The following is a 22,814-nucleotide window of genomic DNA, read 5'->3' as shown; positions in this document are numbered from 1 at the left end:
GGTTTTATTTTATTCCTTTGGCTCATCCCCCATCCCGGAATGAAGAAGGCCACAGCATGTCAGTGCAAAAAGGATGCAGGGACTTCAAGCTCCCTTAAAAAGTGACATTTTTTTTTCCTTGTGTTTTCCGTTTCTTCTCGTTTCTCTGTGCACTCCTGGCTTCTCCACTTGCTTTGTTATGGAGCCCTCTGCTTGTCTCTAATGTATGGAAATGCTGTTACAGTCTTTGTAATGTATATCGTCTCGAGAATAAAATGAAATGGAATGTGGGGTCTGGGTGTTGGCAGGTGTATTGAATAGCCTGGTTCTAGCTGTATCATTGAATCTTAAATGTACGATGTTGTGTTTAAATTAATTGGAAAAGAGTTCAGAATGTTTGTTTTGGTTTTTTTTTTTAAAGACTCCAAAAGGCATGATTCATTTAAAAAAAAAATCTTGAAAGCCCTATTCAGATTCCACAAATTTACTTCCAAACCTGAATATGGAATTTGGTTTTAAAATTTTTTACATTCCATACTTACTGTGCCCCTATTATTCATACGGAGGAAGCAAAAAGACACTTGGCAGAAATTAAACATAAAATCAACCATGAGCTGGAAGAAAGTGGATGCATCCCAGGATAAAAAAAGCTAAGCAAGGGGTTGGGGATTTGGCTCAGTGGTAAGAGGTCCTGGGTTCGGTCCCAGCCCCAAAAAAAAAAAAGAAAAAAAAAAAAAAAAAAGCTAAGCAAGAAGGTGGTGCTAACGGTTAAGTCTGTTAACTCGGCCCTCTCCAAGGGCAAGTTACCTCCTTAACTCATAAAACCCTACCAAGTCAGCACCTTGTCCTTTCTATGGTTTTAGAAATGAACTTGTAAAAACAATATTAAATTTGGAAACAAAACAAAACAACATGATTCTTTTCCCCCAAAGACTCACATTTCCTGGAGCAGTCCTAGCATGACTTAGAAATGGTAGGCCATGCACCTGAGGACACTCTGAGTCTGAATCATTCTCCTCTGCCTTGATCCGGCGTCTCATCAGAAGGGTGGCCAGCTTTACTGGGAGAAGGAAAGTAGAAAAAGTCTCCCCAAGTTGACTCCTGAGCTCCAAGCCCGTATTCTACCCCTACACTAGCCTTCCTCCCTATCCCTCAGGTGAGAAGAGGTGATGTAGCCAAGCAAGTTAAGAAGGAAAGTAAATACCTTCCTTTTTCTAACACTCAGGCCATGCCACTGTTGGCTGTGAGGTGTCTTTTCCTAGGTTCCACTCTTCTTCCTCTGTGGACCATTTGCCTTAGGCTCATTCCAACAAACCAAGGGCACGTCAGTAAACTGTTGGCACAGAGCAGGCCTGTCCCTCCCTGGTGATTTCTTCCACTTCTATTGGGCAAGTTTGTCCTCATCTTTAGAAGAGTTGACCTCCTTAGCTTGCAAGTGTTACTGCACAGAGTTGAGTCAGGAAGAAAATAAAACGTAAGCCACAGCATTTACAGTCCACAGGACAAAGCTCTGTCAATATGTGAAAGGACGACCTTTGTGTTCGGAAAGAATGCAAAAGCAATTTATATCCAGAAAAGAAAATGAGCATTTAAAAGGGCTTTGGTTTTTGTTTTGTTTTTTTCTTTTTTCATGAATCAGGCCTTTGGAGATTATATTCGGTTGGTGCTTTCTAAACAAATGCAAATAATATTTATTGACCCAGTTGTCACTTCATAGCCTTGATGTTTAGTATCTTTTTATAGGCTGCAATTTTGAGACACAATCTGCATCTTACTCTCAATTAGGCAAGTATACCTACTGTATTGTTACCTTCTGCCTGTGTGACCGTGATGTTCAATTTCCTTTGCAAAATAAATGGTGGCTTTTGTCATGTCAATAAAATTCTCCAAACGTCATTCTAACTCCATTATAACCGTTTTCAATTTCTTAGAAAAATGCCCGTCTTTTTTTTTTTTTTTTAACGTTATGCCTCAACCCACCCCCTTTCCTTCTGCATCAGTGCAAATCACTCTTTCTGAGTGGTACATGTCAGTAGAGGCCCAAGGCGGGCCTGCTGGTGTTGTGTATGCAATGTTCTCAATGGAGTCCTTGCAGGTATTGTCTAGCAAGAGAAACAAGCTTTCTTATCAATGTCAACTGTGCTTCCTATTTCTCTCCCCCATGCCTTTCACCGGAATGACAACAGTTGACATTAAAAAGCTGTTGGCAGGTATGGAACACCATTATTCTCTTACAAAAAGCAGAGCTGAAGTGCATGTGGAGTGGCTGCGGGCTCAGTAGTCCATCTGCACTCTCACCCCTCAGAGAACAAAGGACTATCCACTGTAGGAAATATGCAGAAGTTGGGGGACAGCACCCAGTGTCCAATCTGCTTCTGCAGTGTATATTACGTGCCAGCTTTAGGAGTAACACTTTTCCATAAATTATAAGAGAAGCAACCCGCCCTACATCCGGGTCACTGCTGCACATGAAAACTAGTTTACGTTGCTTTGTAGCCTCAAGGCTTGCGAGCAGGTACGAGAGCTGACGGAGTTTCCAACACTTCTGCCTAAGGGTATTTCCTGATTTCACTCAGTGTTCTGTCCCTCCTCGATCTAGGACTGTAGATCTAGCCTCCCCACCCCAGGGTTCCACAGACGTCCTAGCACACCCCTCACCCTTTATGTCTCTGGTGCACTATCCTGCCAGTCACCGGGTGAAGGGACTTGATGGCACTTCAGTCCCGGATCAGCTGGTTTGGAAGTGCAGTCTGAGCCAGGAAACCTCTGCTGGATCGGTCGTGTGTCCTCTGTCTGTCCCTGGTGCAGAGTATCAACTCCCAGGACGTGCCCCCCATCTGCTTACTTACGGTGACTCTGGCCCCAGATCCTTCCTTCCTGCATGGCAGCATGAGAGCGTGTGCCACAGTGCCCGGAGGCATTCTGCAGTGCCAAGGCATTACTAATAACTCACTCCCCGTCTGTCGTCCCCAGTGGCGTGGTTTGCGTTTGACCCCGGCTCGGCACACTCTGACATCATCTTCTCCAATGACAACCTGACAGTGACATGCAGTAGCTACGATGACCGGGTGGTGCTGGGGAAAACTGGCTTCTCCAAGGGCGTCCACTACTGGGAGCTGACCATAGATCGCTATGACAACCACCCTGATCCAGCATTTGGCGTGGCTCGCATCGATGTGATGAAGGATATGATGTTAGGAAAGGACGACAAGGCTTGGGCAATGTATGTGGACAATAACCGGAGCTGGTTCATGCACAACAACTCGCACACCAACAGGTACCCTGCAGCCCCACGCCAAGCCTTCTTCATGGTGGCTTGGGTTGAAGAGGAAGAGCCTAGTCGATAGCCTATTATAGAGACAGCATTAGGAAACAGCAGATGATCTCTACTGAGTAGGAGGTCGTGTAGTCTCTTAGCTCAGTCCATTCTACTGTTTTCCACGATGCATAAAGATAGAGTTGTTCTCCTCCCGCTTGACCCTTCATTGTTAAATTCTACCCAGGTCACAAAAGACATCCCTGGGCCTGTCTTTTATAGACAAACCACCCAAGATTGGAAAACCCAGACCTAGGACTTAACCACAAAAGTGTTTGGGGCCAAGGTACTTCAATTTTTTTTTCCTGAATTCTGGTTTGTCAATTCTCCAAATTCATATAATAATATGTTTCCATGCAGGAGAGGTCTGAAGACTACATGAGATGAGATTTGCAAAAATGTCTCCCGTTGGAAGTGCCTGGAGATGGAAGCCATTCTTGTTCCTATCATTATCAGCAATACCGCTTCTCAGAATAGAAGCCGTTAACTAAACTTGGTGTTAGAGATGCCAGTCCGGAGAGCTCTAAATGAGAAGGATTCGCTTGTTAGTGTGAGAATTAGAGCACCCAGTCTGCTGAAGGGAGAATAGTATCTCCTTAAGCAATGCCCCCTATCAACGAGATATAGACAATTTTAATTCAATATACCCTATAATCTCCCTTTCGATTTGTGGTCTTTTCAGTGGAGTTCACTCATCATTTCCGGAGCCAAAGGTGTCTTTTGATGACACTGGTCTGTCTTAATCACCCTCAGGATACATTTCTCTTTGGTGTCTCTGGGAAAAGATTAGTTATGTTCAGTGAAATGAGAGGGAAAGCAGGCCCAGCAAGGGCGGGATAATGGCCTCACTCTCTCAGCCTCTCCTGTCAGATCACCACTGATGCTTTGCTAACCAGTAGACTCCAGAGCTTCCCGGTCCTCGGACATTCTCTGTCCTGTTCCATTCAGTCTGTCTTAGTGGCTATCCCTTGAAGTGAGCACGCAAAGCAATTTATCTTGGTATCGAATCCAAGTGGCTACAGAGAGCAATTACCTTCAGCGATCCACACCAGGGGAGACTCCGTTACTCGGTCCCTGATACCATGACCCAAACATCCCTGATTCTATCACCCGTACACGTGTGTTTAGCCTTTGACTCCAGAGTGGTGGGATAAGCAGCAGCACCACCACCACACGATGCAGAACAGCACATTTCAGAAGCCGAACACATCTCCTTGCATGCGAACTGAATGTGGCTTGTGCTGTCGCTGACAAACTTGTAAATAGCAAGATGTAGTCCTTAAGCCCGTCCGTGGCGGTGTCCAGTCTGTCTTCTGCATGCAGGAGAAAGGAGTGGTGTTTCTAAATGTCTGTGCTCTGCTGAGATGGAATTCTGTTTTGCTAGACCTCACACTAAGGAGAGGAGACAGGCCAGGCTGGCTGTCTCTGTGCAGTCATCACTTGCATCAGAAGACACGGTTCTTTGTAAGATGATGTTTGTACTTGGGTTTCTGGAAATCGCAAATTCCCTGCAGTATAATTATGTCTCAGGGAAGCATCTCGTCCAGTGCTGTCGTTTTACAGAGAGAACCTAATGTCTTCATTCAAAGTCAATGTGCTGAAAGATTAGCGTCGTTCCAGAGCGAGCTTCACTGCCTCAGGGGAAGCAGAAGGCTCAGAGTCCAGTACCTCATCATATGCTCTGGGCTTGACCTAAGTGCTGCTTTATTGTGACTTTCCAGCTAAATCATTTTGTATGAAGTGCTGCTGAAGTCATACTGTACATGCTAAGTGCACAGCATAGCTTGTGCATCATGGAAGCTTAAAGGCTGTTTGGGCCCAGTCTTTGGTATCGTCTGCCACTGCAGCTCAGTAGCAGAAAGTCATTGAGAACAATTCTCTCTCAGCAAGGCACAGTAAACAAGGGACTGTCATGAGGGGTGGCTGTCTCTGCAGGGGGGGAGGGTGGGAATTTGGGAGAGCAAAGCATCTAAATCATATTTTATTGTGGGAAGCACAGACACCCAGAATGTAAATACCACATAGTATATCTAAGGCTTTAAGTTTTTCATATGAAAAGGGTTACTTAGAGCAAAAATGTGTTTTTAAGAAGCTGACAAAAGTGGAGTGGGGGTGTAAGGAGGTTACACTGGGCCTAGTGGGACAGGCCTATAGTCCCATCTTCTTGGGAGGCAGGAAGACTGCAAGTTTAAAGCTTGCCTGGGCTATCATGGAAGTTCGAGGCCAGCCTGGACAATTTGGTAAGACCCTGTCTCAAAATAAAAAGTAAAAAAGAAAAAGGTCTGGGGTAAAACCCAGTGACAGAGCACTGGCCTACCACACACTAAAGGCAACCCCCAGTGCCAGAAAGCCAAGGGGAAACGCAGCATGGTTCACGGAGCCGCAAGCGGGCGATGCAGGATGAAAGCAAGCAGATGAGACTCCACTTCTTTCCTTTTCCCACAGAACTGAAGGAGGGATCACAAAAGGGGCCACTATCGGGGTCCTCCTCGACTTAAACAGAAAGACATTAACGTTTTTCGTCAACAATGAACAGCAAGGCCCCATAGCCTTTGAGAATGTGGAGGGCCTGTTCTTTCCCGCCGTCAGCCTGAACAGGAATGTACAGGTAAGCGCCTGTCCCCAGGACTGAGGGCTCGCTCAGGCTGCTGCTTCAAAGTCTGCCCCTCCCCCAACCCCCAGCAATAAGAGGGAAGCTGATGCAAGGCCCAGAGTGAGACACACTACAGACTCCTTCCCACGTGGCTGCCACCCATGGGAGGCAGAAGCCACCTCTGCCCTATTTACTGTTGGTTTCGTCTCTAAGGGCTACTGAGATAACGCCTACCGGACAGGCGGGCACCAGGAATGCCGGAGAAGAGCAAACGTTAGACACTTCTCGGCAGCTGCTTCTCGTCCTTCACTCTGCACTGTGCTGCGGGCTGGGAAGCAGCAGCCCTGCCTGTGAATTAGATAGCTGCAGCCCATAGATTCAGAACAGGTCCTTCCCTGACTCAGACAGGTGCAGGGATCCTTTAACCCACCAGGTTCCACTGTAAACATTTGCTATCTATCGGTGGGAGAGAAAAGCAGATACAAATCTTACCTTCCTGAAGTTGTATGCTAGCCACAGACGATAATCTATGTCCACGGGGTGTTATTTATAAGGGACGTTAGAGGGTCCGAGTATGGTAAAGGGGTCCACAGCAGGGTGGTCAGTCAGCCGGTCTTCTGCTGTTTATCTGAGTCCTGCAGGAGGGAAGGTAGCAGGCTGTGTAGATTTCCAAACAGAAGGCACAGCCCAGACTTAGACTTTTCTAAGGCACGAGGGGCTTTGGGTGGGCAGAGAGTGGTAAAGAGGCTAGTGGGCGAGGGCAGGGAGCAGACAGAGGGGCCTTCAGAATATGCAAGGACTGCAGGTGACGCCCTGCCAACCACTGTTAGAATCCAGGGCTTCACTGCCCTCCTGAGCTGGGCCTCTTATTACTCCATATCAACCTCACTAACCTTAGAATGGGACTTGAGAATCAAAACACTGTAGAGAGTTCGTGCCCTAGCTACAGCCACGGTCTTTAATTTATATGAATACACTGTAGCTGTCTTCAGACACACCAGAAGAGGGATGGTTGTGAGCCACCATGTGGTTGCTGGGAATTGAACTCAGGACCTCTGGAAGAGCAGGTTGGTGCTCTTAACCACTGAGCCATCTTCTCCAGCCCCAGCCACTGTCTTTAAAACTCTCCTAAATTGATTACTGTCTATGAGTAGATGTAGGAAAACTGCATACAATCCGAGACATCTGCTTTCCAGCTTCCTGCACGTAGGTGGGATTGTCTGATGGCTGGAATTTAATTCTCCAGAGGCCAGCATGCACATCAGAAGACAGAAATCCTTAAATACCTGTAGAAGGCAGTCTAAGAAAAGCCTTGTTCAAAGTTTTCCACCTCTTCAGCCATCTCCCTTCCAAAGACTATCATACTGATCGTGCTTCATGAATTTTAAGGATATTCTAGTGCCTTTAGACAAAGACTCTTGATGGGTGGTGGTACAGATGAGAAGGGAGAAATGCCATGTTTATGAAATGCTCCTAGTGTTTCCTCATAACTCTCCACCATAGTCTGAGGTTGACTAGAAACCGTCAAAATAGTGTGAGTGCCCATATTTCTTCCCTCTATAAAGTCTTTCATGCAATCATAGAGAGAATTGAGTACATTGAAACTCGTGGACAAGCTAATCTGGCCTCTGTCCCCTAGACTTAACAGTGATCACTGTGTGTAGGCAAAAGGCTTCACTACCTGCAAATGAGTTCCCTGCCTCCAGCCATAAGAACTCAGTCCCCAAAACCTTTAAAAAAAATGTGGAGACTCCTGGGTTTGGAAGTCCACCATGGCGGCCAGGCTTTTATCGCAGCTAGGATCCTGCTAGAAGATAATGTCTTTTAGGATAAATGTTCAAGAGAAGTGAACCGGCTCTTACTGAACTGAGGGCACGCAAACCACACTGAGGGACAAGGGTAAAAGGGGTGCCCTGCGTAGCTTATAGTCTCATTCCCCAGGTCACGCTTCACACTGGGCTTCCGGTCCCCGACTTCTACTCCAGCAGAGCTTCCATAGCCTAAGGGTGAGCTGTGGAGGCACTGGCTGTCCCTGAGAAGGACAGCCCGGAGCCTGCAGCTTCAGCAGAGGACACAGAGCCGGTAGAAGAATGAGAACAGCTGGTCCTCAGCCATCTCCACCCTTAGAGCTCCACCCTTTCCCATCAGCCTCTCCTCCGCATCGCTGAACCCAGGCTCCCTTCCTCACCCAGAAACTCTACCCGCGCAGAGGAGCTCCGCAGCCCACGCTCCCGTTTGTTCCCACTTCCATGTGCTGTTTTTCTTTAATTTAGTGGGTTTTTGTTGTTTGTTTGTTTGTTTTCGTTTTAATGTAGGTTGAATTCATTTTGATTCTTTTCTGATTGGGTTTTGGTGACTTACGTACACTACCTGGCACTGTCAAAAGACATTCTCCTGGAAACTTTTTTTCTTAAGCGTTTGGACAAGCAAAGGTGTTCTAGGAGAGCAGGTAGGAAAGAAGCCGAATTTAGAGTTTGCCATTTGACTCCTAGAATGTTCTTGCCCTGGTTCTTGTCAAGCAATGTTAGCTCTTCGTGGCTACTTCTTGGTAGGTGGGCAGAAGTGCATTTGGCATCCAGAAGTCTTACTACACCCTGAAGCACAAATACATCGTCTACACTGGCTCATGGCAGGGTAAGGACCTTCCAGACAGGCTCTGGGTACCGGGAAGACCAGGTGGCCCAATGGTTTGATTCATTTGACTAATACAAGTTTTTCATTAAGAACTACTACGGACCAGGCACTGTTCAAGACACTAGAATGCTGTGTTCATGAGCAGTCTGCCTTCCTGGAATTTATATTCTATGTAACAAAGCAACAGATAACTTCAAGTTGTTCTAAGTACCAGAAAGGAGAGGAGTCAAAGGAGGTGTCACTGACAAACCCTCAGACTGACGCTGAACCCACACACTCCGGCCATCACACAGACATGTACCAACCCAGTGCTTTTCCCACCGCACTACCGTAACTAGGGTCTCTGCTGCCACTCACCGCAGAGCCCTTCCTTAGCAGAAATGATGTCAGCATTGTTACTCATTAGTGCTGTGCTCAGAACAAGCCTTAAAAACCAGAATGTTAAAAAACAACACGACCAGAGGGCACAGGACCCAGCCACAACCCTGGGCCTCCCGAGTTGCAAACCACAACATTTACATCCTCAGGATAAACATGACATCTCCATGTATACTCTCTGTGCCTGTTACAAATGAGACTCCATCTGCTCACCGCTGTCACAGCCTGACTTTCTAAAGAAGCTCAAATCGGGTTTGGAACAGCGTAAGTGTGGACGTCATTCCTGGCATTGACAGAAGCCTAACCACGCTTACGACTCTTAACGGAGTAGATACCCTTCAGATGCTTCCGTTTGACATGAAGCTTTAGAGAATGCAGGACCTGGGGGCGGGGACTTCTGATTAGTTGTGTAAATACTTTCCACTGAGCCAAGAAACCCACCAGTAGAACAGTAACCGACAGAGGTGGGACGGGACAGCCACAGTGCTTTGGCAAAGAGTAATCTATGTAAATAGCTCATCCTCTGCCCATGTGCTCCCTCTAGATCATCTCTGTCTTTGTGTTTTTCTAGTTAGAACCTAATTTACTGAATGGGTGCTATCCTGTCTATGTCTGTCTCGGGTTCCTGTGACTACAGAACACTCTCGTGGGACTATACTCGTTTGATCTTTGATTGTTCCGATGAGACTCCATGGCTGGGCCGCTAGTTACTCCCTTGATTAAATCCATCCCCCTGGTTAGAGTTCTAGTGACTTATATCAAATAGTTTACACTGAACTACAACTATAGATGCATATAACTGCTGTACTAGGAGAGAAAGGTCATCCTCGGTATGCCAATAAAGCATTTTTATGAGAGGAAAAACTGTCTCTAGAGAAGTTCTTTCTAAGCTTGTACACATCTGGGACACAATTCACCTCACCAGGGCAGTATAACGAGGCACAAGTGTAAAGCCCCCAGAGATCTCGAAGGAGCCTGTTCCCCGTCCATTTCCACGAGAGCTCGGATCTGCTACTGGGTTGACTTGATATGAAGTGAGCACTTGTGGAGTACTTTGGCAGGCCCCTCCGAACACTGAGATTTAACTTCAATAAGCCTGCTTCTCAAAGGTCTGCAAACTTGTGCTGCAGAATAGAATAGCGTCCCTGGCCCCTGTGACTTCTTTAAATGGCTAAACAACACAGTTATTTCTATGTAACCATGACACCACTGATCGCCTCTCATTGTAATTAGCCCTGTTCAGTGAACCATCGTCATCGCTCTGTATGAAAAGAAAAGCAGGAGCTGAAGTGACTTCTGTCAGTAAAGGACCTGCCCCATCTGAGTGCAGTCCCCAGAACCCAACTAAAAATAGGCAGGCATGGTGGCTCATCTGTAATCCCTGCATGGGGAGGTGGACACAGGAGGGTCCCTAAGAGCCTGCTGGCCATTGGCTTAGCCAGTCTTGAAGTGCTAAGTGAATCAAAGACCCCATCTCAAAAAAAAGAACAAAGAAATACAGGTGGATGGCACCTTGCGAAATGATTCCTGAAGTTGTTCTCTGGTCTCCACACAGGTGTGTACACATGTAGACATGCACCTGCACACACATGCACATATACACATGTGAACACACATGCACACACACACGTGTGCACACACATACACACGCGCGCACACACACACTAAAGGGGGAAAGATTATGAAAGTCACTGGTCTGAGTGACAATTTCACAGAGTAACATGAGATGCCAGTCAGCCCAGGTGGCCCTATATCCATTTAGTTTCTGTCTGATCTTTACCCTGCCCCCTAGTGGGGGACCTTTTTCTGCTTCCTTTTTTCTTTCCCTTCATCCATGCCAGGTTTTCAGCTCCTTACTACTTAATGAGACCCATTAGCAACTCTTTATTCTTCTTTGGGGCTAACATTAATGGACTTTCTGTTCCCAGTGCTTGCTCACAGGAATGAGGCAGTGACTTGCTCGAAATCACCCTATTCTCCGGAAATGGTGTCCTTTCCTCTGCCTCCAATGTCACCATTCTCAATTCACAGATGTAGAAGGGAGACCATTATTGTATCCAGATTTCTGGTTAGAACATAGGGAACTATAGGAATAAACCAATCGTTTGCAGATCACATCATCTTACGACCTTTATGGACACTAGAGAGAACTGAAAATATTCCTCAAGTATGCATTTCAGCTGTTCCTGTCAAGCCTGGGACTGCAGTGACTCATCCCTAACCAAGACTACCGAGGTCTTGTGTGTCTCTGAAGAACTAACTTCTGGGGATAAACATGGGACTTGGGTGCTGCATTTGGCTGAACAATCTGAGGACATGGGAAAGCAACACTCCAGGCCTTTGATTTGTGACCTTGCCACTCTGATGTGCTAAGGAACACTGACAAAACATATGGTATGCTTCTCTGGGCAAGGTGAGGATGAGGGGACCAAAGGTCTATCAAAGTTCTTTTATAGAATTAGATATCATGGAATTGGATAGTGATCAAATAAGCATGTTAGTTTCTGAAAGGCCATGAGGTTGTACACTCTGGGACCTAGATATTAGTTATTAATAAAGTTATTGGGGCCTAGGGATATCTTTCAGTCAGTAAGTGTGTCTGTCTCATAAGCACAAAGCTTTGGGCTCTGTCCCAGCATCATTTAAACCCAGGGTTACGGCAGACGGCTTGACAGAAAGGGGAAATGTGTTTAGTTCAGTCTTAGCAGCCCCAATGTGCACTTTCCTTCCCTCATTCACTAGAGAACATTCATGTTTTTAACTAAAGGAAGCCATATGGCTTCTCTCTAGCATTTCCCAAATCGTTACTCTTGCATATCGGGGCCAACATGGTGTTAAATAAAGCCTACTTCAACAGAAGGACTGTGGTACATTGAAACAGTGTGTCTGACCATGGAAGACAGCTAGAAGGTGAGTAATGGGCAAACGAGCAGGGACAATACCATGTGGGATGCCCTGAGCAAAGGGATGATCTGTGGGAAGGATGGTTGAGGAGGACCTGTGATGTTAGCACACTATTCAGAGGACATACGTCTCAGTCTCTGGTTTTTAAGACAGAGTTTTACTATATTTCACTAGCTGGCCTGCAACTCACTCTGAAGACCAGGCTAGCCTTGACCTTGCAAAGATCCTCCCGTATCTGCTTCTAGAGTATGGGGCTTACAGGCAGACACAACTGTACCCAGGCCAGACAATTTTCAACTTATGCATTGTGGTTTCTGGAAGCTTCTGTATGATGTTTTCAGACTGTGGTTGGTCATAAGCGACTAAGAGCACAGGTGACAAAGCTGTGAATAACAAGCAGGAGACAGACGGACCTGTCTGCACAGCAAAGGGGTGCACGGGGAGGAGGAGCATAAGAAAGTGCTTTGAGCAGTAAGAGGAAAGAAAGGCATGCCAAACATCAGAGTGAATTCTTGAGTAGCCTCTACCCTCTGCACCCTCAGAGGACTCGAGAGTGAGTCAGTCTAGTGTGGTGATCAGCAGCCGGCAGTAACTGCCTCAGCTCTGGTTCATACCGTGTGTGCCCAGGCAACTGATGACACCCACGTCATCCATATCCCTAAACTGGAGGTGATCGTATAATTGTTCTGAGGGTTTAATCAAATCATGTTAGCTACAAAACTTGAGTGTCAGGCTGTTTCGAAGCAAACTGAAGCAACCTCCTGGAAAGAGGAGGGTGTTCCTGAGACTCAAGAAGTAAACAAAACTTGCAAGTCCAAGAATGGCAAAACGAGATTCCCAAGGCTGGTCCCAAGACTCTGAGACCAGACTTGAATATACATCAGCCATCAGTTGGTGGGGAGCTGAGACCCTCTCCAAGCCTCTGTCAGCTCTCTCTGCCTGGAGCTCTTGGCATGCAGCTTTCCTGAGCTGTTACTCATTCTAGGCGTTTCGGTGATGCAACTGCCTTTGAGTCATTCATGCTCCTAAAAGTAACCCCGATAAACTCACCGCCTCACTGGGGTAGTTTGGTTGGAATTGTTTCTTTCATGCCTTATCTGGGCTGAATAGATGCTCACTAAAGTCTTGGTATCAGATGCTTCAAAACTCTTCAAGCGACATCTCAACTGAGTGTCAGTAGAGATTCTTACCATGGTATTCTGACAAAATATGTACCTGATAGAGTTTTCACCACAGTAATCAGAAGAGTATAATTCCCGAGAACAACTACAGCATTACTTTTTTAGAAATTGATTGAATTTTTCATGTAGTTTGAACAGAAAATCACAAAAGGGGGAAATATTATTTTAAAAGGTGAAAAAATATTCAGAAATTGGTCAACTAGGAAGGAGAGATGGCTCAGCAGGTAAGGGTCTTGCCCTCAAGCCTGAAGATCTGAGTTCAATCCCCAGGACCCCACATTGGAGGGAGAGATCCAACTCTCACAGCTGGTTCTCTGACACCAACACTGACACCATGGTATGCTCCCTCTAAAGAAACCATGCTCTCTCTAATTAAACAAATGGCCTTTCTAAAAGTTAGAACTTGGCTAATTAGAAAGTAAAACTATATTCTTCATCACATCACATTCAAGATATTAAGGTGTCAAATATAAAACATTGAAAACCTTACCCAGGTGGTGGAGGTGCACCCGTTAGCCCTCTAGAGACAGAGGCAGGTGGATCTCTGTGAATTCAAGGCCAGCCTGGTCTACTAAGAGCTCCAGGACAGCCAGTGCTACAGAGAGAAACCGTGTCTCAAAAACAAGATAAAACAAAACAAAGCTGTAACAAGCAGGAGAGGATCCAAATACTTATTTATATGCTCTTTCTCGAGGAAGCTTAAACTTCTGTCAAATATTTTATTTGATAGGCCTCTTGATTTTCTAGAAGTTTGCTCCAATTTTGCTCTCTGGTTTACATTTTAAGCCTCTTTTGATATCCCTGCCATAAGCCCTAGTCTTCTGTTTTCTTCATGGGCTGGAGAGATGGCTCAGTGGTTAAGAGCACTGACTGCTCTTCCCAAGGTCCTGAGTTCCATTCCCAGCAACCACATGGTGGCTCACAACCACCTGTAATGGGACCTGATGCCCTCCTCTGGTATGTCTAAAGGTAGCTACAGTGTACTCATACATAAAATAAATAAACAAATCTTTGAAATAAATAAATACATAAACCAAGTCTTCTGTTTTCTTCTTTACTTAACCACAGATTCTAAATTTGCTAATGTAGTGTCATACCAGTTCCTAACAGTTTTGTTTTTGTTTTTGATTTTGTTTTCTCCCTTCAGCTTTTTTTTTTTCCAAGACAGGATATCTCTGTGTAGCCTTGGTTGTCCTGGAACTCACTCTGTAGACCAGGCTGGCTTCAAGCTCTGAGGCCCGCCTGCCTCTGCCTCCAGAGTGCTGGAGTGCGCCCCACCCATCCAGCTGAGCACTTACAGACTCTGAAAGGAAGGGAAGTCTATACGGTGACATGCATCCTGCTTCTGGGCTGTGCTTTAAATCGAGGGGTTAATTAGTTTGTGACCAGAGGCGCAGCAGCAGTGGATGCCTTCTCGTCACTGTGGTGTCCTTCTCAGGAACTCTCAGCACGTTTTCCTGAGAGTTGTCTTTGAGTTCCGCAGCTGTTGGCGTGAAGCAAGATGCTGGCCTGGGCTGAAGACGAGGGGTGGGCGAAGGTTAATTACGACTTCCCAAGAGGCTGGTTTCAACATTAGCATTTGGCAGACGTGATTGGTTTGGCAGAATATGCAAGCTTAATCTAGGCATAGCAGAAAGATGTAAAAAAAAAAAATCTTTGTCAAAAATAAATCAGTCCTCTGCCCTTCAGAAGGACAGCCAACTCCATGCCTCAGTCAAACTCCACATCAAGATTGCAACTCAGACCCAGAATGAAAATGCAGCTGGGCGGTTGTGGTGCACACCTTTGATCCCAGCACTTGGAGGCAAGGTAGGCAGATCTCTGAGTCGGAGGCTATCGTGGCCTGCTGAGTGAGTTCCAGGTCAGCCAGGGCTACATGGAGAAACCCTGTCTCAAAACAGAAAGTGCAGAAGGACAGTGCAGTTTTCACCTTGGACACATACACTTCTGTTAAGCTAGCTGTCCGTCTTCCCAGCGGAGAGGACGCTTCCCCCGAGGTTCAGAGCATCTACGTATCTGCTCAGTGCGTCTTGAGAATGACCTCCCAGCCAGCCAGACGAAGCACTGAGGACCTGACCTAGAAGCATCAAGATGTCAAACCAGGACCCAAAGGAAGCACAAACTGCCAGAAGGCTCCCCAGTGAAGACTGAGTGAGCGGCATACACTTGGCATCATCACCTTGATTTACAAAAAATATCTGAACGAGACTGTATTGTTCCATCAGTCTGCCACTCTTCTTATGTCATTTGTATTGATGGCTGATGACATAAACTCACTTCCTAACTACCACTTAACGGGGCTTCTAAAGCATCACATTGTGAAGCTGGGAAGATGGTTTGATGAGAAAGGGTTTGCTACACCAGCATGAAGGGATGGGTTTGGATCTCCAGCACCAAATAAAAAGCTAGTTGTGTGGCGTGCACCTGTAATCCCAGTGGCGGGATAGGAGGCAGAGACAAGCAGGTTCCGTGAGACACTGTCTCAAAACTAAGTTGGATAGAAGACACCCCTCCATGCGTGCAGCATACATCAGCACATGCATGCGCATGCATACACACACACACACACACACACACACACACACACACACACACACACACACACACACTCCATTATGATGCAGCATAAAAAAGAAAAGACATGGCTTGTATGCCTAGAACAAGTGGTCATACACTGAAAAGGTATTAAACTAACCTACCAGTTTTCTATGCAACTTGATATTTAAATTCTCACTTAACTTAGGGTGACTGACTAGGATTTAACACTGGTAAATAAAAAAATTTCCTATTGGGAAGCTATTCTAAATAACTTTTTCTCTCTAGTCTCCTAGCCAATCTTCATTTTTTTCTTTTGTTATTTAATTCCTTTTCTTCAAAAGACTGCAATCCGAATCAAACTGTCTAAGTGAGTTTTCTGTTTCTATAACAAGATGCCTGGCTACTTAAAAATGTTAAAAAGCTAGTTTTCTCAGGTTAGGGTGCTTAACGCCCCAAATTAACCAGTTCCATCTGTGTGGCCTCTGTGAAGGCTCTCTCAGCCTTCACTGTCCACCACCGTCCACAGCTATCAACTAATGCTATCCACCACTGTCCACTACTGTTGTCAAGTACTGTTGTCTACCACTGTTGACTACTGTTCACCACCGTCCACCACTGCTCACTCTGTCGACTACTGTCCACCAATGTTGTCCACCATTGTTCTCTACCACTGTCCACTAATATTGTCCAACACCGTCCACCACTGTCCAAAACTGTCCACTACTGTTGTCCAGTACTATTGTCCACCACTGTCCACCACAATCCACCACTGCCCACTACTGTGCACTACTGATCACTTCTACCACCGTTGTCCACCACTGTCCACTACTGTTGTCCACTGATGTCTACTACTGTCGAATACTGTGCACTGCTGCTGTCCACCACTGTCCACTACTGTCCACCACTGTTGTCCACCACTGTTCACCACTATTTCCACCACTGTTGTCCACCATTGTCCACCACCATTGTCCACCACTGTTGTCCAACACTGTCCACTACTGTCCATCACTGTCCACAACTATCCACTACTGTCCACCACTGTCCACTACTTTTGTCCACTACTGTCCACTGCTGTCCACTAATTTTGTCCACTACTGTCCATCACTGTCCACTACTATTGTCCATCCACTGTCCACTATGGTTGTCCACTACTGTCCACCACTGTTATCCACCACTGTTCACCACTGTCCACTACTATCCATTACTGTTATCCACCACTGTCCACTGCTGTCCACTACTGTCCACTACTGTTGTTCACCACTGTCCACTGCTGTCCATCCACTGTCCATTACTGTTGTTCCATCCACTACTGTCCATCCACTGTCCACTACTGTTCACTATGGTTGTCCTCCACTGTTGTCCATCACTGTCCACAACTGTTGTCCACCACTGTCCACTGTGGTTGTCCACTATGTCCACTACTGTTGTCCGCTACTGTCCACTATGGTTGTCCACCACTGTCCACTATTTTAATTCACTGTCCACTACTGTCCACCACTGTCCATCACTGTCCACTACTATTGTACATCCACTATCCACTACTGTCCACTATGCTTGTCCACCCACTGTCCACTACTGTCCACTACTGTTCACTATGGCTGTCCTCCACTGTTATCCATCACTGTCCACTAACTGTTGTCCACCACTGTCCACTACTGTCCACTACTGTTGTCCACCACTGTCCACCACTGTCCACTGCTGTTGTCCACCACTTTTCACCACTGTCCACTACTGTTGTCCACCACTGTCCACTACTGTCCATCCCTGTCCACCACTGTCCACTACTGTCCACTACTTTTTCCACTACTGTCCATTGCTGTCCACCACTGTCCACTACTGTCCACCACTGTCCACTACTGTCCATCACTGTCCACTACTGTAGAAAGGTGAAAGCTGTCATGGAAGTAAGAGGGGTTCAGAGGGCAGCCTTGCCTTTTTTTTTTTTTTTTTTGGTTCTTTTTTTCGGAGCTGGGGACCCACAGCCTTGCCTTTTTAAACAAAAAAAGTAACACTTCCAGGAATTAACCTGGGTTCTCAGAGAACCAAGGTTTCCCTACTTTACCACCTGTAGGACCCAGCTTCCTAGCACACGAACCTTTGAGAGACACATTCAAACTACGTCCAAATCATAACACTAAACTGTATTTCCCGCACAAAAGACAAAAAAGAAAAAAAGGAAAAAAACTCACTCAAATATATCAGATGTAGCAACTAAAGTTCCAAAAGAAATAAATGCATGCGTGAAATTTAAAAAATTGTGTACAAAAGTATTCACGTCAGCTTTGCTAATAATCCACACTAGACAGAACTTGTCTTGGTTTCTCTTCTGTTGTGATAAAAAGCAACCTAAGGGGCAAGGGTGTATCAAGTTCACAGTCCTAGGTTGCAGTCTGTGCATGGTAGGGATAGCCCAGTGGTAGACGGTTGAGATCAGTGGTCACATTATATCCACGCTTAAGAGATTAGAGCAATGAATTAATGCTATCAGTCTTGGAGGGGGGTGTGTCAATATGTGCCCCAAGTTGTGTCTGACCACCAGTCCTCAATAAGCCAATTAAAGGAGCCTAATTAAAAGTGGAATAAAAGAGATTCATCCAACATTCTTCCCACATTGGGAAGAGGAACAAAGAGATCCAGTGGACCCCTCAAGTCTGGTGTCAGGGTCTGGTTTGGTCAGAGACCAAAGTTTAAATAAAGAGAGCCGAGGATATATGTTCATCAAAGCAGTCCCTATCAAAGTGTGAGCCCACCTACCACCGACACTTGTCTGGGTTTCAGTCTCAGGTGAACCGACAAGTTACTTGAAACCTTTTTCTGGGAGACAAGCTCCCCACCCCACCTCACCCCCAATGCCAGGCTGCTGCTGCCTCTTCTTCCTTGAGGCTTCTGGAGGAAATCCCCATTTATTTCAGCCCCTTATTCCCATAGGCTAAAGTCAGATTGAGAAACTAGAATACTTCCATTTCTGCCTGCCAGGCCGGTTACTTTAATGCTTGTGAGTGCTCGGCAAGCCCTCTCCACCTCATAGCCCAGGAGTAGTCCTGCCCACAATAAGCATAGGTCCTCTCACATCAGCTACCTTAGTCAAGACAATCTCTCACCAACATTATCAGAGGCTAACGCTAATCTAGAACAGTACCTCCAGAGTCCCAATGCCGCAATCCTTTAATATAGTCCCTTAGGTTGTGGTGATCCCCCAACCATAAAATTATTTTGTTGCTCCTTCATAACTGTAATTTTGCTGCTGTTATGAATCGTAATATAAATATCTGATATGTGATTCCAAAGGGGTCTCGACCCATAGGTTGAAAACTGTTGCTCTAGACAGTCCCTCACAGGTGTGCCTGCAAGCCTGCCTGCTTGGCATCAAGTTGACAGTTAAAACTGACCAGCACACAACTCAAGGGTGCCACAGTTGTGTATCAGAAAACAATACAATAAAACAAGAGCATATGAATTTAACAGGGAAACAAAAGTTGCGCGCACAATACTGAATAATTAAGTCAGACAAACAGAGGCATACTATGAGAGTCCATCTATACAAAAACAAAAGTGGGCATAAAAGTCATTTACACTAGGTTCAGTGGCTTATGCCTGTGATTCTGGCACTCAGGAGGCAGAGGCAGGGGGATTGAAATGAGTTAGAGGCCAGCCTGGAGTAGAAGACCCTGTTTCTGAAAGAATCCTTTGCAGCCCTGGAGAGTGGGGTAGCAATGGTCTGTGGAAGAAACAGTGACTAGGAGAGATACAGAGGGGACACTAGCTAAGAGTTAGCCTATACTCACTGTGGCACAAACCTAAGATTTGACATCTGTCTGAATATATGAAGTACCTCCCAAAAGAGAGTTTACAAATAACCATACATCATTTATTTTGACCCATCTATTAAATGAAATACCAAGAACCTAGATGATAACATACATGGTATTTTAACACGTGCTATATCATGTATTACATATATAATGTATATTTATTAAGTGCAAAGATGAGGGTACCCCATTAGTACCAGCACAAATAGCACCAATTCTTGCTCCCACTTACAAACTTCCAAGCTTGGCTTACAATGTGCGGCATTTCCAGGAATCTCCAGAAGGTGTCCCCATAAGCTCCCTCTCTGCTACAATGCCCAGCCCTGGCCCCACAGTTTTGCCTTCTTGTCCCTAAACTGTACAGAAGATGTTACAAGAGGCCGATTCCCCTGTTCCCGACAGAAAGCAAAACAGCGCTTGTGGGATCGGAGTATCTATTATAAGGCTCCGTGGGAAAGGTCTCTCCATGTTTACTGGCTGCCCGCCACAGTCTTGGGGCACACACTGGTTTCGAGGCAGCTGAACCAGGGAAGAGAATCAAGAAAACTGCCCCAGTCGGAATTAGGGTTCCTCTGACAACTAAGACTTCCTTGTTAATCATTAGATTCCTGCCTTTAGGGTGAGTTCTTACCAGAGAAGCCTCTGAACTCTTCACAGCCACCCGCAGCTCTTAATCCCAGCAATGGGTGGGACCTGACGTCTTTCCCTAGGACTCCCCTGATCTCACTGACTTCACTCTGACCCGTCTGACCAGTTCCCAAATGTGTTCAGACAGGCTAGACGTCAAACTTTGAGCATTTCCTAAACCTAGCATGACATAGTGAATTCCTATTTTTATTTATTTAATTTTCCCCAGTGCCCTGCATTAGAATAAATTACTTCTCTAGATTTCAATATATTCCTATCTAAGATATTGAGGGAAACAATTTGCCATCTACTGTATGCTCTGGGGAGAGTAATAAAAACAGTAAAGCATTGTTCCTCTTCTTCTGGCTATGGGTCTTTTTGTGTGTGTGGGGGGGTGTGGGTGTGTGTAGGTGTGGGTGTGACTATCCAGAGCAAAGGGGAAAAAAGCTGTGAATAAAATTACAGCCACATCCGGGCTGAAACCCGGTGTTCATGCGGTGTGCTCAAAGGCTCCACCTGCTGGTCTCAGGCTGCTACTGCAGCTCATACACACAAAACGGTTCCATAGCCTGTTCCTCAAAAAACTAAAACAACATCGGGTGAAACTTCAGGGGGGAAGGCAGCCTCTTGTTTTTCTCTTAAGTTGGAAATACACTGTGATTAATGACTGGGCAGCGTCATTTAAGATAAAGGGAATAAAAGATAAGGCATGCAAAGAGGCCCAAGATGGAGCAGACATGTTCACAGGTGAAATCTCCTGCACTTATACAGGGAACGACACCTCAGACTCTCGGCCTTGATCCCTGAAAATATTAAGAGGAAGCTACTTTCAGTTTAGATTCTAGAACTTTTAAGCTCTCAAGAATTACCCTTCCATAGCTAAGCCCTTTGCTGTTAAGAATTTAATGAGAAGCAAACCAGAGGGGTTAAAAACATCTGACTTTATGTATTTGGGCTTTTCAAGTCTTTAATTTGTTCCCTCCAAGGAACAAGGTCCTACAGACCAACACTGGGTCTCAGGAGTCCCTCAGCGTCTTATTTTTAACTGTTCTTGTTTTGTTTGTGTCTTTGCTGTGAGGGGTGGATCCTCTGGGCTTGTGCATGCTAGGCACACGCTCTCTCACTGCGCTCGCTCGACGCTAGCCCTAGGAGTCTCCTGTGCGCAATTGATCGAGTGCAAAGATCAAGTAAAGGTATGGGTTCCGGGGCAGTGTGCTTTCACAAAGGCCCCGAGACAAGGAGACAGGAAGGTCAGCTCTTGAACATGTTGCACCACAATGGTCTGTGGAAACCCTGAGTTTACCACACTTGCCACTCCCTTCCCTGGGCAGGATTTGCTAGTGTCTCCCAGCACAGTTTTTCCAGAATTAATCTTCTCATTGTTCCCTACATAGTTAAGTGAGGTTTGGGGGTTGAAATTTGTTTGCTTGCTTTGTGTCTTTTTGAAGCCCAAATCTTGTTGTATTCCTAGTGATAACGGAGGGTAAAGTCAAACTATGCATGTAATACAGCTGTGCATGACATGCAGCAATATATGTGTGTTTATACATGTGCATATGTGTGTATGTGTATGAATATATGTGTATATGCATGAATATAGTGTGTGTATGTGTATATATGCATGTGTATAGTGTGTATACATGGGTGTATACATGTGTGCATATATATGTGTATATGTGTATGTATGTGTCTACGTGTGTGTATATGTGTGTGTGTATATGTGTGTGTGTATTCGTGTGTGTGTGTGCCTGTGTGTGTGTGTGTATACGTGTGTGTGTGCCTGTGTGTGTGCGTATACGTGTGTGTGTACGTGTGTATGTGCCTGTGTGTGTGTGTATACGTGTGTATGTGCCTGTGTGTGTGTGTGTGTGTGTGTGTGTGTGTGTGTGTGTGTGTGTGTGTGTCCTCTGTGCATGTCCTGGGGTTCTACAGCTGCTCAGGCTTTGTCCAGGATTCGATATTCAGTCCCTGGATTCTCTGACATGCCCAGACTACCTGTTGATTCTGCTCTACGTAGTCTCCAGGCTCTTCACTCTAAAACTAGTGGCAATCTACTCCCTCCACAGCCCAGTGAATCTCACACCATCTTTTCCAGATGGTTGGCCCCACCGATTAACTTGCAATTCCAACCTGGGAAGCTCATGATTTCCTCACAGAAAACACCCACGCACGCATGCATGCATGCGCACATGTATACGTGTACACACACTTGCTAACATAGCTCTTCAAGGGGCACAGAAAAGACAGTGAGGAGAAAATGAACACCGTTTAGTATTACAAAAGGCACGTTTTCATCTCAGTGATGCCTTTAGCATTTCCTGACCTTGGCCATCCATTTCTCTTCCAAAACAAGTTGACTCGAGGACTAAAAGGCCAGAGCATCCTGACTTTGCATCATCAGACATTGGGACCCTAATTCTCTGGGGTCACCAAACTTTGTACTGACATATTAAAACCATCCATGATTTGAGGGACAGGTTATACATCTCTCTGGCCTTTCAGAAACTCCCCCTGGACCACATCAAACAGGCCCAGCTAGGTACTAAGGAGCAAATTAAGTATGACAGGAAATGAAAGCACCAGGAAGTGGGTTTGCTCCAAGATAAGCAGATACGCTCAAGTTTAACAACACCGGTCTCAGTCACAGCCAACTACAGGGAAGACAATTCAGACAGCCCTTGTGCTGTGTGCCCACGGGGTATTTGGCAGTCTAACAAACTCAGGCTCTCGGTTGTCACTGTAAATGTTTAAAACAGCAGGGTGGGTTGGGGATTTAGCTCAGTGGTAGAGCGCTTGCCTAGGAAGCGCAAGGCCCTGGGTTCGATCCCCAGCTCCGGAAAAAAAAAAATTCATTT

The 22,814-nt window shown here is 45.8% G+C and overlaps 1 protein-coding gene across 10 annotated transcripts in view; it reads left to right on the top strand.

Annotated features, from left to right (window-relative positions):
• Trim9 (tripartite motif containing 9) overlaps window positions 1–9,764 on the top strand; it is a 99,458-nt gene extending 89,694 nt beyond the window's left edge. For 4 of the 10 annotated variants that reach the window (XM_032907885.1, XM_032907886.1, XM_032907884.1 and 1 more), the window contains 5 exons: window positions 1,723–1,764; window positions 2,166–2,189; window positions 2,953–3,256; window positions 5,741–5,903; window positions 7,830–8,099. In XM_032907885.1, the coding sequence (XP_032763776.1) occupies window positions 1,723–1,764; window positions 2,166–2,189; window positions 2,953–3,256; window positions 5,741–5,903; window positions 7,830–7,892 (596 nt within the window). In that variant the 3' untranslated portion in view covers window positions 7,893–8,099. Of the gene's footprint in view, window positions 1–1,722; window positions 1,887–2,165; window positions 2,190–2,952; window positions 3,257–5,740; window positions 5,904–7,829 lie in introns of those variants that run through there. The other 6 variants (XM_032907889.1, XM_032907888.1, XM_032907890.1 and 3 more) reach the window with 5 other exon arrangements.
• The last annotated feature ends 13,050 nt before the right edge of the window (window positions 9,765–22,814 follow it).

Source organism: Rattus rattus, chromosome 7 (genome assembly GCF_011064425.1).
Source record: "Rattus rattus isolate New Zealand chromosome 7, Rrattus_CSIRO_v1, whole genome shotgun sequence".
NCBI classification, from domain to species: Eukaryota; Metazoa; Chordata; class Mammalia; order Rodentia; family Muridae; genus Rattus; species Rattus rattus.
Note: the sequence above shows the minus strand (reverse complement) of the source record. Positions and strands in the feature narration are given on the sequence as shown.